Below are 12,800 nucleotides of genomic sequence, written 5' to 3' on the forward strand. Positions count from 1 at the left end.
GGAGGAAGGGAAGGGAAGGAGGGGAAGGGGAAGGGAAGGAGGATGGAAAGGGGGAAGAGGAAGGGAAGGGAAAGAGGAAGAAAAGGGGAAAGGAGGAAGGGGAGGGGAGGAGGAAGGAAAGGGGGAAGGGAAAGGGAAAGGGGAAGGAAAGGGGAAGGAGGAAGGGAAGGAGGAAGGGAAGGGAAGGGAAAGAGGAAGAAAAGGGGAAGGGGAAGGGAAGGGGAAGAAAAGGGGGAAGGGGAAGGGAAAGAGGAAGAGGAAGGGAAGAGGAAGGGAAGGAGGAAGGGAAGTTCCAGGATGACAAGACCACCCATGTAGGAAAATCAATACCTATGGCAAGTGCTTTATTCTTTTGTAACCTGTAAAATGTTTCCTTAGGATCTCTCTGTGTGGGAGGTTCCTGGGCACAAATACTAAAAGTGCAAATAGGCAACTGCCATCTCACACCGAGTAACACAAATCTAAGGTAGGGTTTTGGTGAAGCTGTGGAATGGTAGCAACCCTTCCGGCCTGAGAGCATTCAACCGCTTCCCGTGGCCTTAAAGTCGTCACGCACAGTAGAATTTCTTTACTTAGTGTAACAAACCAAGCGGAGAGAGCCCCCAAGACCCCCACCGTTTCTTCACCTAATGTGTCACACCAGTTTAAAACCAGTTCAGAGGATCCCAACGTCCCCCCTCACTCTCTTCCTTTCTGAACTGCAGTCACACCACTAGGAAACCACGTGGCCGAAGGAATCGGGTCACAGCGTCCCGACAGACAAAGGCGTCCTGGTGATATGTAAACGTCAACATCTCTTAATGTCAAAAAGCTGACAAGATGCACCAAGCACATCAAGACAGGATGGAGCCAGGGCAAATCCAAACAACTGGTCTTTTCACACCCACAAAGGTATATGCATGCAGTATGTATTAATTACAACCAATGAATGATCGATTACAACCAATGAAGCCACTTGTGCAAACTGCAAAACACATTTCAAAGACTTCAAGCTATCAAGCTGTTTTGAGCAGAGCCACTTTGGTCCGTCTAGTGCAGGGGTCTCCAAGCGTGGCAACTGTAAGACTTGGTGGACTTCAAAACTGGCTGAGGAACTCTGGGAGTTGAAGTCCACCAAGTCTTAAAGTTGCCACGCTTGGAGACCCCCTGGTCTAGTGCTGGGGCTCCCAACCTCCGGTTCCGAAGTCCGGCACCGATCCACAGCATGCCTGAAACCGGGCCACACAAACAAGCGAAGCCCCATCTGTGGGATGCAGGCAACATGTGAAACCACGGCCCTGTTCTGTCTCCTTCCCCACTTCGGAGCAATCGGTCCTGGCAGAGAAATCGCAGCTGCCCGCCAAAGTTCAAACAAATGACTCACAGAATAAGACTTTCAGCTCTCTTTGAAACGGTTCAGCTAAACTTTTGTTTCCCAGGAGTGAGAGCAGTCCCAAAGCTCCTTATATATCCTGTCCCTTTGATGACGCCGCCTCTCTAATCTTCTGAAGCGCGGGTCAAGCCAAGCTTCAATATTATTATTATTACCAGCTGGGTCTGAAGGCGTAGCCTGGGGAAGGGAGGAATCAGGGGATGACGGCCTCATTACGTCCTGGTTCTGGCTCCTGGAGCCGAGCCAAAGGCATCGGAGCTCCCGAGGTAAGCCTTACCGGCCCTTCCCCCTCACTCTCGGAGTCACTGTCGGGCATGGGGCCAGGTTCAGGGACTGGAGTCACAACAGGCCCCTTCTGGTCCACGGAAAAAAAATCTCTCCACAGAACTGGTCCCTGGTGCCCAAAAGGTTGGGGGCCGCTGATCTAGTAACTAAGGTTCTGGCCTAGAAATCAGGAGGCTGTGAATTCTAGTCCTGCCTTAGGTGCAAAAGCTGGCTGGGTGACTTTGGGCCAGTCACTCTGTCTCAAGTCTAACCCACCTCACAAGGTTGTTGTAGAAGAGGAAGGAATATTAGGGATGCTCATCATCTTCAGTTATTTATAAAGTAATAAAGGCAGGATAAAAACCGAATAAATGAGTAAGATTCCTCATCTGGTATGCTGCTTCATAAGTCAGACTCAGCATGTCAGCAGCGCCACCTGATGTCTGCCTTCTGCTATCCGGTCGAGACCAGTCTGCCATGGAGTGTGTGTGTGTGTGTGTGTGTGTGTGTCTAAGGAAGAGTGAAGGCCTGGGGAGGGAAAGGGAAAGTAGTGAAAAGTCTCTCTCAGAGATGGCCTTTCAAGTTCACGCCATTATGAGAAGAATGCAACTGCGAACCAACCTACACTCAAGTGACAATTTCACAAAATCTTCTTTGAAACTGATTGGACAATGGGGGAAGCACTGGGTAGCACCTCAGAGAAGGAAAAGTGATACCTGTGGATTTGGCCTGCGAATTTCAGGTCTGGCTTTGCTTTCCTGTATTTCACCTGACCTTTAGTAAACTATACCTTTCTCAACCAATAGAGTCAAGGATCGTTCTTGCTTAAAGGTTCAAGTGGAGGCAGGACTGACCCAGTCATTCGTCAGAACTGCTCGAGGCTCCGATAATGACAGGATTTTGTTCGACAAAAACCTATCCACCATGGTCTACGACAGGGGTGTCAAACTCAAGGCCCGCCGGCCGGATTTGGCCCACAGGGTGCTTAGATCTGGCCTACGGGGCTGCTCTGGAAACAGCGAAGGACCAGCCCAGTGAAAATAGAACTCGGGTGGGCCGCACGTGGGCTCCTGAGCTCCGTTTTTGTTGGCAGAGGGATCCTTCCAGCCCCACCTGGACCACCACAGGTGCCCCCAAAATGAGTGATGTTGAGCTGGCCACGGCCCCCCGTCCTGTCCCATCCCCCCCACAGGTCAAACACAACCCTGATGCAGCTCTGAATGAAATCAAGTTTGACACTCCTGATCTATGGAAATTTTCCAGGCGTCCAGGTCACGGTTTCAAAAGGCAACTGGGCTTTCCTGGTTTGCTGCCTTGAAAAACGTTTCGCTTCTCATCCAAGAACTGAAGAAGCTTCTTGGATGAGAAGCGATATCTTTTCAAGGGATCAAATGAAGAAAGCCCAGCTGCCCTTTTGCAAAATAGCACCTTGGTGACTATCCACCGTGGGCAAGGTGAGAACATAGGGACACCTAAACCAGGCAGAGATCAGTTAACGGAGAGATTGTTTTCACAAGAACAATCCTAATTTTATTTGGGTTAAAAAACAACAACAACCCTTCTTTAGGAGGTATGTTCAGGATTTGCAATGTATTCTATAGCAGGGTCTCAACCTCGCAACTTTAAGACTTGTGGACTTCAACTCCCAGAATCTGAGAGTTGGCTGAGGAATTCTGGGAGTTGAAATCCACAAGTCTTAAAGTTGCGAAGGTTGGAGACCCCTGTTCTACAGTACAGCTAGTCCTTGACTTACAACAGTTCATTTCGTGACCGTTCGAAGTTACAACGGCACTAAAAAAGGTGACTTGTGACCATTTTTTGTGCTTAAGACCATTTTTAATGTGAGCTTCGGAATCTCCCAAAAAAGGAAAAATTTCCCTGGATTAGTGGCTCTCCCAGCATGGCTTTACCGTCTTTTATCTGCCCACAAAGGTCCATATTGTCAAAATTAGCTGTGTCTGGGGCAGTGCTTCTCAAATAGTGGGGCGGGCCCCCCGGGGGGGGCGCGAGGCTCCTTAAACGGGGGCGCGTTTGACCTCGGCAAACACTGTCATAACAAGCTAATGATACTATTTACACTCGCGCGGGGGGCGCGAAAAATGTTTTCTTCTTCCTAGGGGGATATGACAGAAAATAATTGAGAAGCACTGGTCTAGGGGGTGAGCGAAAAAGGCTGGGGCAAGGGAAATGGTCGAAAGCAAAGAAAGGACTCCCAACCATTACTGGAAAACCTTTGGGACACAACCTTCTGCAAGAGGGCCCTTGTGTGTCAGTCACCCAGTACAAGGCGAGAACAGCCCAGATAAGATTGTTTAGAGCCTGTGAAAGGAAGCTTATCAAGAGCCAAATTTATCTTCTATTTGCATGCAGACTTTCAGTTTATGAAACAAGTTAAGTTGGAAGGCTTTTTAAATGGGTTTTTAGCACAACTGTTAAGTACTAACTTCCTTTTATGTCCCTCGCTTGCCCTGAAGGTACTTGGACAAATCACACAACAAAAATTATGCAAAGGGGAGATTAGAACACAGGGCTAGTTCAAGCAGTAAGGGAAGGAATCTGAAACCTTGGCTTCAGGGCAATCCCTTTCCAAACACAGCTGAATTTGGGAAGGCTTTCCTGGCATTTCAGTTGCCCAAGGCCTCTGACAAAAGACCAACCACTTATTGTGTGGAGCCCACCAATTTTAATAGGTGTGTGAATTTTCTTTCTTAGTACAGAAAAAAAAAATCTAGCAACTGCCAACACTTGTGATTTACATGGTATCTCTTTGGTCTCTTTCAAAGATTGAATGAGTGGTATGCATAAAACAGGAGGTGGGGGGTGGACCTGGTGTGTCATAGTTCCCAGTGAAAATAGAACTCAGGTGGGCCGCACGTGGGCTCCTGAGCTCCGTTTTTGTTGGCAGAGGGATCCTTCCAGCCCCACCTGGACCACTACAGGGGCCCCCAAAATGAGTGATGTCGAGCTGGCCACGGGCGCCCGTCCTGTCCCATGCCCCCCACAGGTCAAACACAACCCTGATGCAGCTCTGAATGAAATCAAGTTTGACACTCCTGATCTATGGGGATTTTCCAGGCGTCCAGGTCACGGTTTCAAAAGGCAACTGGGCTTTCCTGGTTTGCTGCCTTGAAAAACGTTTCGCTTCTCATCCAAGAACTGAAGAAGCTTCTTGGATGAGAAGCAATATCTTTTCAAGAGATCAAATGAAGAAAGCCCAGCTGCCCTTTTGAAAAATAGCACCTTGGTGACTATCCACCATGGGCAAGGTGAGAACATAGGGACACCTAAACCAGGCAGAGATCAGTTAACGGAGAGATTGTTTTCACAAGAACAATCCTAATTTTATTTGGGTTAAAAAACAACAACAACCCTTCTTTAGGAGGTATGTTCAGGATTTGCAATGTATTCTATAGCAGGGGTCTCCAACCTTCGCAACTTTAAGACTTGTGGACTTCAACTCCCAGAATCTGAGAGTTGGCTGAGGAATTCTGGGAGTTGAAATCCACAAGTCTTAAAGTTGCGAAGGTTGGAGACCCCTGTTCTACAGTACAGCTAGTCCTTGACTTACAACAGTTCATTTCGTGACCGTTCGAAGTTACAACGGCACTAAAAAAGGTGACTTGTGACCATTTTTTGTGCTTAAGACCATTTTTAATGTGAGCTTCGGAATCTCCCAAAAAAGGAAAAATTTCCCTGGATTAGTGGCTCTCCCAGCATGGCTTTACCGTCTTTTATCTGCCCACAAAGGTCCATATTGTCAAAATTAGCTGTGTCTGGGGCAGTGCTTCTCAAATAGTGGGGCGGGCCCCCCAGGGGGGGGCGTGAGGCTCCTTAAACGGGGGCGCGTTTGACCTCGGCAAACACTGTCATAACAAGCTAATGATACTATTTACACTCGCGCGGGGGGCGCGAAAAATGTTTTCTTCTTCCTAGGGGGATATGACAGAAAATAATTGAGAAGCACTGGTCTAGGGGGTGAGCGAAAAAGGCTGGGGCAAGGGAAATGGTCGAAAGCAAAGAAAGGACTCCCAACCATTACTGGAAAACCTTTGGGACACAACCTTCTGCAAGAGGGCCCTTGTGTGTCAGTCACCCAGTACAAGGCGAGAACAGCCCAGATAAGATTGTTTAGAGCCTGTGAAAGGAAGCTTATCAAGAGCCAAATTTATCTTCTATTTGCATGCAGACTTTCAGTTTATGAAACAAGTTAAGTTGGAAGGCTTTTTAAATGGGTTTTTAGCACAACTGTTAAGTACTAACTTCCTTTTATGTCCCTCGCTTGCCCTGAAGGTACTTGGACAAATCACACAACAAAAATTATGCAAAGGGGAGATTAGAACACAGGGCTAGTTCAAGCAGTAAGGGAAGGAATCTGAAACCTTGGCTTCAGGGCAATCCCTTTCCAAACACAGCTGAATTTGGGAAGGCTTTCCTGGCATTTCAGTTGCCCAAGGCCTCTGACAAAAAACCAAGCACTTATTGTGTGGAGCCCACCAATTTTAATAGGTGTGTGAATTTTCTTTCTTAGTACAGAAAAAAAAAATCTAGCAACTGCCAACACTTGTGATTTACATGGTATCTCTTTGGTCTCTTTCAAAGATTGAATGAGTGGTATGCATAAAACAGGAGGTGGGGGGGGCGGACCTGGTGTGTCATAGTTCCAAGTAATGTTCCCAACCAATTCAAGACTTTGAGGCCTTGGCTTCCTCAAAAATCCTGTTTATTGGATTTGTGGTTTATGGTTTATGACCGTGCCGATACGATGTACCCCAAAAACAGGATTTTTGAGGAAGCCAAGGCCTCGGAGCCTTCAATCGGTTGGGAGCATTACTCGGAATTATGACACGGTGAGGATCTGACAAACTATTTTCAGATGTTGACGGTTCAACAGAAATGAAAAGTAACAGAAGCCCTGCGGTTGTTTTGGGTTTCAGATAAGGCAAAATAAAACCCAGATACGACCAGTAAGAGGAGGTTGGGTGTTGCTGGCCCCCTCTCTCCCTTCCACAATCCCCAATGCAGTCAAGTCAGATGTCCCACCTGGTCCCATTTTTCTTCCTGTTAGCAACTGCCACTGAGAATGTCATAACACAGGAGCCTCCAACCTTGGCAACTTTAAGCCTGGCGGACTTCAACTCCCAGAATTCCCCAGCCAGCAAAGCTGGGAGTTGAAGTCCACCAGGCTTAAAGCTGCCAAGGTAGGAGATCCCCTGTTATAAAGCATCCCACTGACCACATCCACAGCCCTTTTTCTCTTTTTCTTCTCAGTTCCTGGTGTTCCTGTTGTTTCTTTAATCCCAAGCCACTACCCTGCACAAGTGGCCTTGTTTTGTTTAGTGCGTAGGACAAAACTGCTCATCTGAGTCACAGAAGAAAACAGCCCCCATGCCATTAAGAAACAAAACACATAAAACATGCATGTTTCAATTCAGGCAGAGAGTAAACTGAAATTAGCGCTTCGGTGAACTGAAGAGTTTATGCATTTTTCACGTGTGTGTGGGGGGGGGTAGGTGGGTTCTTGGTGTTCTCTCAGCTTGGTGGTTTTCTTGTAGGTGGTTCATGACCCAAACTAGGTAACCTCATCAGTGCTAAAAGGGAGTGGGGCGGTGGTGGGTTTCAAATTTTTTTTACTACCGGTTTTGTGGCCATGGCATGGCTTGGTGGGCGTGGCTTGGTGGGCGTGGCAGGGGAAGGATACTGTAAAATCATTCCCACCCCACTCCGGGAGAAGATACTGCAAAATCCCCATTTCCTCCTGATCAGCTGGGACTTGGGAGGCAGAGAATAGATGGGGGTGGGGCCAGTCAGAATTTTTACTACCAGTTCTCTGAACTACTCAAAATTTCCGCTATCGGTTCTCCAGAACTAGTCAGAACCTGCAGAAACCCACTCCTGGAGTGGGGTTTGGTTTTCGCTTATATATAGTGGTTTGCCCTGTTAGGCTGCCCTGCTAATCAAGGAACCATCAAGAAGAAAACAACACTGACAGAGCAAGCCACTAGCGTATAAACAGAGAGCAGCCCTCACTCCCTTTCTAGATGTTACCTAGCTGGGTCATGAAACGTCTGCAAGAAAACAACCAAGTTCAGAGAGCACCAAGGACTCCACAGTTGCCATCCTCCTCCACTTCACAAGCCCCACTGCCTTCTAGCACTGATGCGGTTACTTAGCGTGGTAATGAGACATCTGCAAGAAAACCACCACATTTAGAGAGCACCAAGGACCCCACAGTAGTCCTCCTCCTCTTCCTGCTGTTCCCCAACCCTCTTCTCCTGCTCCTCCTCCTCCTTCCCTTTCCCACTTCTTCCTCCTCCCTCTCCTCTCCTCTCCTCAACCCCACTCCCTTTCTAGCATTGAGGATGTTCTCTAGTTGGGTCATGAAACGTCTGTAAGCAAACCACCAAGCTCAGGGAACACCAAGGAGTCCACAGTCGCCGTCCTCTTCTACTCCACAAACCCGACTCCCTTCTAGCACTGCTGATGCTACCTAGCATGGTAATGAAATGTCTGCAAGAAAACCACCATGCTCAGAGAGCACCAAGGTGCCCACAGTTCAACTCTGGGCTACAAATATTCTCTTCTATCAGTCAAATTTGTCACATCCCTGTTAAATATCGACTGTCACATGCTCACCATGATTTGGGCTCCCCGAAATGCAGATAGTTGATGCTGTAGAGATCCATGTCCTCCGTATGCCACGCAAAGGTGGTCTTCCACATCCCAAAGTAGAGGTAGGGGGTGTTCACGCCTTCTATGATAATTCCACACTGATGTTCCACCATGTCAAGGAGAGTGTTCAGATTCCCAATATTCCACTCGTCCACATCCTGGGGATGGGGGAGAAAATAAATCCAGAAAGTCAAAGGAGAAGCCAGTGCTGCTTCCATCCCCACACAGGAAGGGGGCGCTGGCGGTCACTTTTCACAGGCGGCCTCAGAAGGAGAAACATCTGGCAAGAGCAGCTATTGCAAAACAGCAGGGTACCAGTCATCTCATAGGCCACGGGAGCAGCTCTCGAGAGCAAAACAAGACTAAAACGCCCGCTATTACACGGGCTCCCGCTGGCTGTCTAAAACCTGTTTACCACAACTTTTAAGATTCAATTCACAGATGGAAGAAAAATGAAAAGCACTTTTCTAAAAATAACGTGGAGAAATTGGTACAAGGGAGAGAAAGAGAAGAGTGAGATTCTGACTGAAAGCCAGCCCAGCACAGTTTAGCTTAAGAATACAGGGAGTTCCCGCAACTGAGCCCAAAATGTATGTTTTTGCCCCATTTTATGACCTTCCTCGTCACGTTAAGTGAATCCCTGCAGTTGTAAAGCCAAAAACCTGGTTGTTAAGTGAATCTGGCTTCCCCATTGACTTTGCTTGTCCCTGGGATACTGCGACCGTCATACATATGAACCAATTGCCAAGTCTCCAAATTTTGATCAATTGGCCATGAGGAGGCTGCAAGAGTCACAAGTGTGGAAAAACGGTCGTTAAGCCACTTTTTTTCAGCATCGCTGTAACTTTGAACGGTCACTAAAATGAACTGTGTTTAAGTGGAGGACTACCTGTAATGCAGAGATGGTTATCAAGAATGGTTTGCCTTCAAAGGCCCTGGCCATGAAATCCCTACAAATCTAAAATCACTTTCAGAGATAGCTATACTTACAGCTATTTGTTTAGCAACTCTTCAAAGTTACAAAAGAACAGAAAAAAGTGACTTCTATCCAGTCCTCACTCTTATGGCCGTCATAGGATCCCCAGACACACGATCGAACTTGGCAACCAGCATGCATTTACAATAGATGCAGCATCCCAGGATCACGGGATCATCATATGGGATCTGACTTTAAAGTTGATGGGTTGATGGGGGGAGCCGGATTCACCTAATGACCACCTGACCCCCTTAACAAGTGAAAGGATCTGCTTAACAACCGTGGCAAGAACGGTCACAAAATGGGGTGGGACTCCCTTAACCACCCCTTTGCTTACCAATGGAAATTCTGGCTCTAATTGTGCCTATAGGTCAAGGGGCATTACGGAGACCTGGTTGGGCCCTGATGGGGGGGTCCCCCTTGTTGAGATGTGCCCTCCAGGCTTCCGAGCATTTCATCAGCCGAGGGTCCAAGGTAGGGGTGGGGGGGTGGCGGTTGTTATTAAGGAAGATCTAGAGCCGAGGGAGACCACTGTTCCTCAGATTGCCGGCTGCGAATCCCTCTGTGTGCGTTGGGGCTATAGGAATCAGTTGGGCTTGGTGATCGCGTACCTGGCTCCTTGCTGCGTGACCACAGCCCTGCCCGAGCTGTTGGAGGTACTGGCTGCTGTGGCGGTTGAGACCCCCAAACTTATAGTCATGGGGGATTTCAACTTGCCATCAGTTGGCTTGTCATCGACGGCAGCTCGGGAGTTCCAGGCTTCCATGACGGCCTTGGACCTGATTCGAGTAAATGATGGCCCTACGCACACAGGGGGAGGCATGCTGGATCTGATTTATATCTCTGGACAGTGGTTAAATGATCTGGTATTAGATGATTTAGTAACAGAACCAATGTCATGGTCGGATCATTTTCTCCTTCGCCTAGACTTCCGAACCGCCATTCACCACCGCAGGGAGACGGAACCTATACGGTGGTTCCGTCCCAGGCGCCTGATGGACCCTGAGAGGTTCCAGACGGAGCTTGGGCCATTCCCTGAGGATCTGGCCCACGGCACGACTGAGGAACTGGTCGTGGCCTGGGAGCAGGCCGCGGCCGGGGCCCTGGACCGTGTCGCGCCTTTGCGGCCTCTGACCCGGCGTAGATCTCGTCCGGCCCCTTGGTTCTCCGAGGGGCTGAGGGAGATGAAACGCCGGAGAAGACGCCTAGAGAGCACCTGGAGGTCCAATCGCTCTGAAGCTGATCGGACACTAGTTAGGACCTATTCTAGGACCTACCTAGTGGCAATGAGGGAAGCGAGGCGCTCCTACGCCTCCACCCTCATTGCGTCGGCAGATAACCGCCCGGCCGCCCTGTTTCGGGTGACCCGCTCTCTCCTACATCAGGAGGTGCATGACCCTTGCAGGACGAGCCGAGGAGTTTAGTGGTTATCTATACGATAAAATCGCTCAGCTGAGGGACGGTCTGGACCGAATTTGGGATGATCAAGCGAGGAGAGGAGGCACGCCTTGTTGAGCACATTTGGGATGAGTTTGACCCTGTGGCTCCCGAGGACGTGGACAGGTTGTTGGGGAGGCTTCACGGCACGACATGTTTACTGGACCCGTGCCCTTCCTGGCTGGTACTGGCCACTCAGGCGGTGACACGAGGCTGGCTCCAGAGGATTATCAACGCTACTTTGTTGGACGGGTTTTCCTGCCGCCTTGAAAGAGGCGGTGGTGAGACCCCTCCTTAAGAAGCCCTCTTTGGACCCAGCTATTTTGGGTAATTATCGTCCAGTCTCCAACCTTCGCTTTGTTGCAAGGTTGTAGAGAGTGCCGTGGCGCGACAGCTGCCCCAACACCTGGATGAAGATGTCTATCTAGACCTGCTCCAGTCCGCTTCCGACCCGGATACAGCACGGAGACAGCTTTGGTCGCATTGGTGGATGATCTCTGGAGGGCCAGGGACAGGGATATTCCTCTGCCCTGGTCCTATTAGACCTCTCAGCGGCGTTCGATACCATCGATCATGGTATCCTGCTGCGCGGTTGGGGATTGGGAGTGGGAGGCACCGTATATCGGTGGTTCTCCTCCTATCTCTCCGACCGGTCGCAGACGGTGTTGACAGGAGGGCAGAGGTCGACCGCGAGGGGCCTCACTTGTGGGGTCCCACAGGGGTCGATTCTCTCGCCCCTGCTGTTCAACATCTACATGAAGCCGTTGGGTGAGATCATCAGTGGTTTCGGGGTGAGATACCAGCAGTACGCTGACGACACCCAGCTGTACTTTTCCACCCCGGACCACCCCAATGAAGTTGTTGAAGTGCTGTCCCGGTGTTTGGAAGCTGTACGGGTCTGGATGGGGAGAAACAGGCTCAAGCTTAATCCCTCCAAGACGGAGTGGCTGTGGATGCCGGCACCCCGATTCAGTCAGCTGCAGCCGCGGCTGGCTGTTGGTGGCGAGTTACTGGCCCCAAAGGATAGGGTGCGCAACTTGGGTGTCCTCCTGGATGAACGGCTGTCGTTTGAAGATCATTTGACGGCCGTCTCCAGGAGGGCCTTCCACCAGGTTCGCCTGGTTCGGCAGTTGCGCCCCTTCCTTGATCGGGATGCCTTATGCACAGTCACTCATGCGCTCGTTACCTCTCGCTTGGATTACTGTAATGCTCTCTACATGGGGCTCCCCTTGAAGTGCGCTCGGAGGCTTCAGTTAGTCCAGAATGCAGCTGCGGGGGTTATAGAGGGAGCTACGCGTAGCTCCCATGTAACACCGCTCCTGCGCAGACTGCACTGGCTGCCTGTGGCCTTCCGGGTGCACTTTAAGGTGTTGGTTATGACCTTTAAAGCGCTCCATGGCTTAGGACCTGGGTACTTACGGGACCGCCTGCTGTTACCACACGCCTCCCACCGACCCGTACGCTCCCACAGAGAGGGACTTCTCAGGGTGCCGTCCGCCAAACAATGTCGGCTGGCGGCCCCCACGGGAAGGGCCTTCTCTGTGGGGGCGCCCACACTCTGGAACGAGCTTCCCCCGGGTTTACGCCAAATACCTGACCTTCGGACATTTCGTCGCGAACTCAAGACTCATTTTTTTATCCGCGCGGGGCTGGCTTAAATTGGGATTTTAATGTTATATTTATTAATTTTAAACGGGGTTTTAGTATGGTAAATTTTAATCACTGGGCTAATTTAAATAAGTTTTTTAAATCGTATTTTAAACTTGTATATTGTATTGTCGGTTTTATTATGCCTGTACACCGCCCTGAGTCCTTTGGGAGAAGGGCGGTATAAAAATCAAATAAAAATCAAAAATCAAATAAATAAGGGCCTCTGGTGGCTCAACAGACTAAAGAAGTCTGTCATTAACACAGCTGCTTGCAATTACTGCAGGTTCAAGTCCCACCAGGCCCAAGGTTGACTCAGCCTTCCATCCTTTATAAGGTAGGTAAAATGAGACCCAGATTGTTGGGGGGGCAATAAAAGTTGACTTTGTATATAAATATACAAATAGGATGAAGACTATTGCTAACATAGTGTAA

The 12,800-nt window shown here is 49.4% G+C and overlaps 1 protein-coding gene across 3 annotated transcripts in view; it reads right to left on the reverse strand.

Annotated features, from left to right (window-relative positions):
- KDM4B (lysine demethylase 4B) overlaps positions 1 to 12,800 on the reverse strand; it is a 299,919-nt gene that overhangs the window by 228,344 nt on the left and 58,775 nt on the right. For all 3 annotated transcript variants that reach the window (XM_058163587.1, XM_058163588.1, XM_058163589.1), the window contains exon 6: positions 8,270 to 8,463. In XM_058163587.1, coding sequence (XP_058019570.1) covers positions 8,270 to 8,463 — 194 coding nt within the window. The remainder of the gene's footprint in view (positions 1 to 8,269; positions 8,464 to 12,800) is intronic.

This window comes from Ahaetulla prasina, chromosome 1, assembly GCF_028640845.1.
Source record: "Ahaetulla prasina isolate Xishuangbanna chromosome 1, ASM2864084v1, whole genome shotgun sequence".
NCBI lineage: Eukaryota > Metazoa > Chordata > Lepidosauria > Squamata > Colubridae > Ahaetulla > Ahaetulla prasina.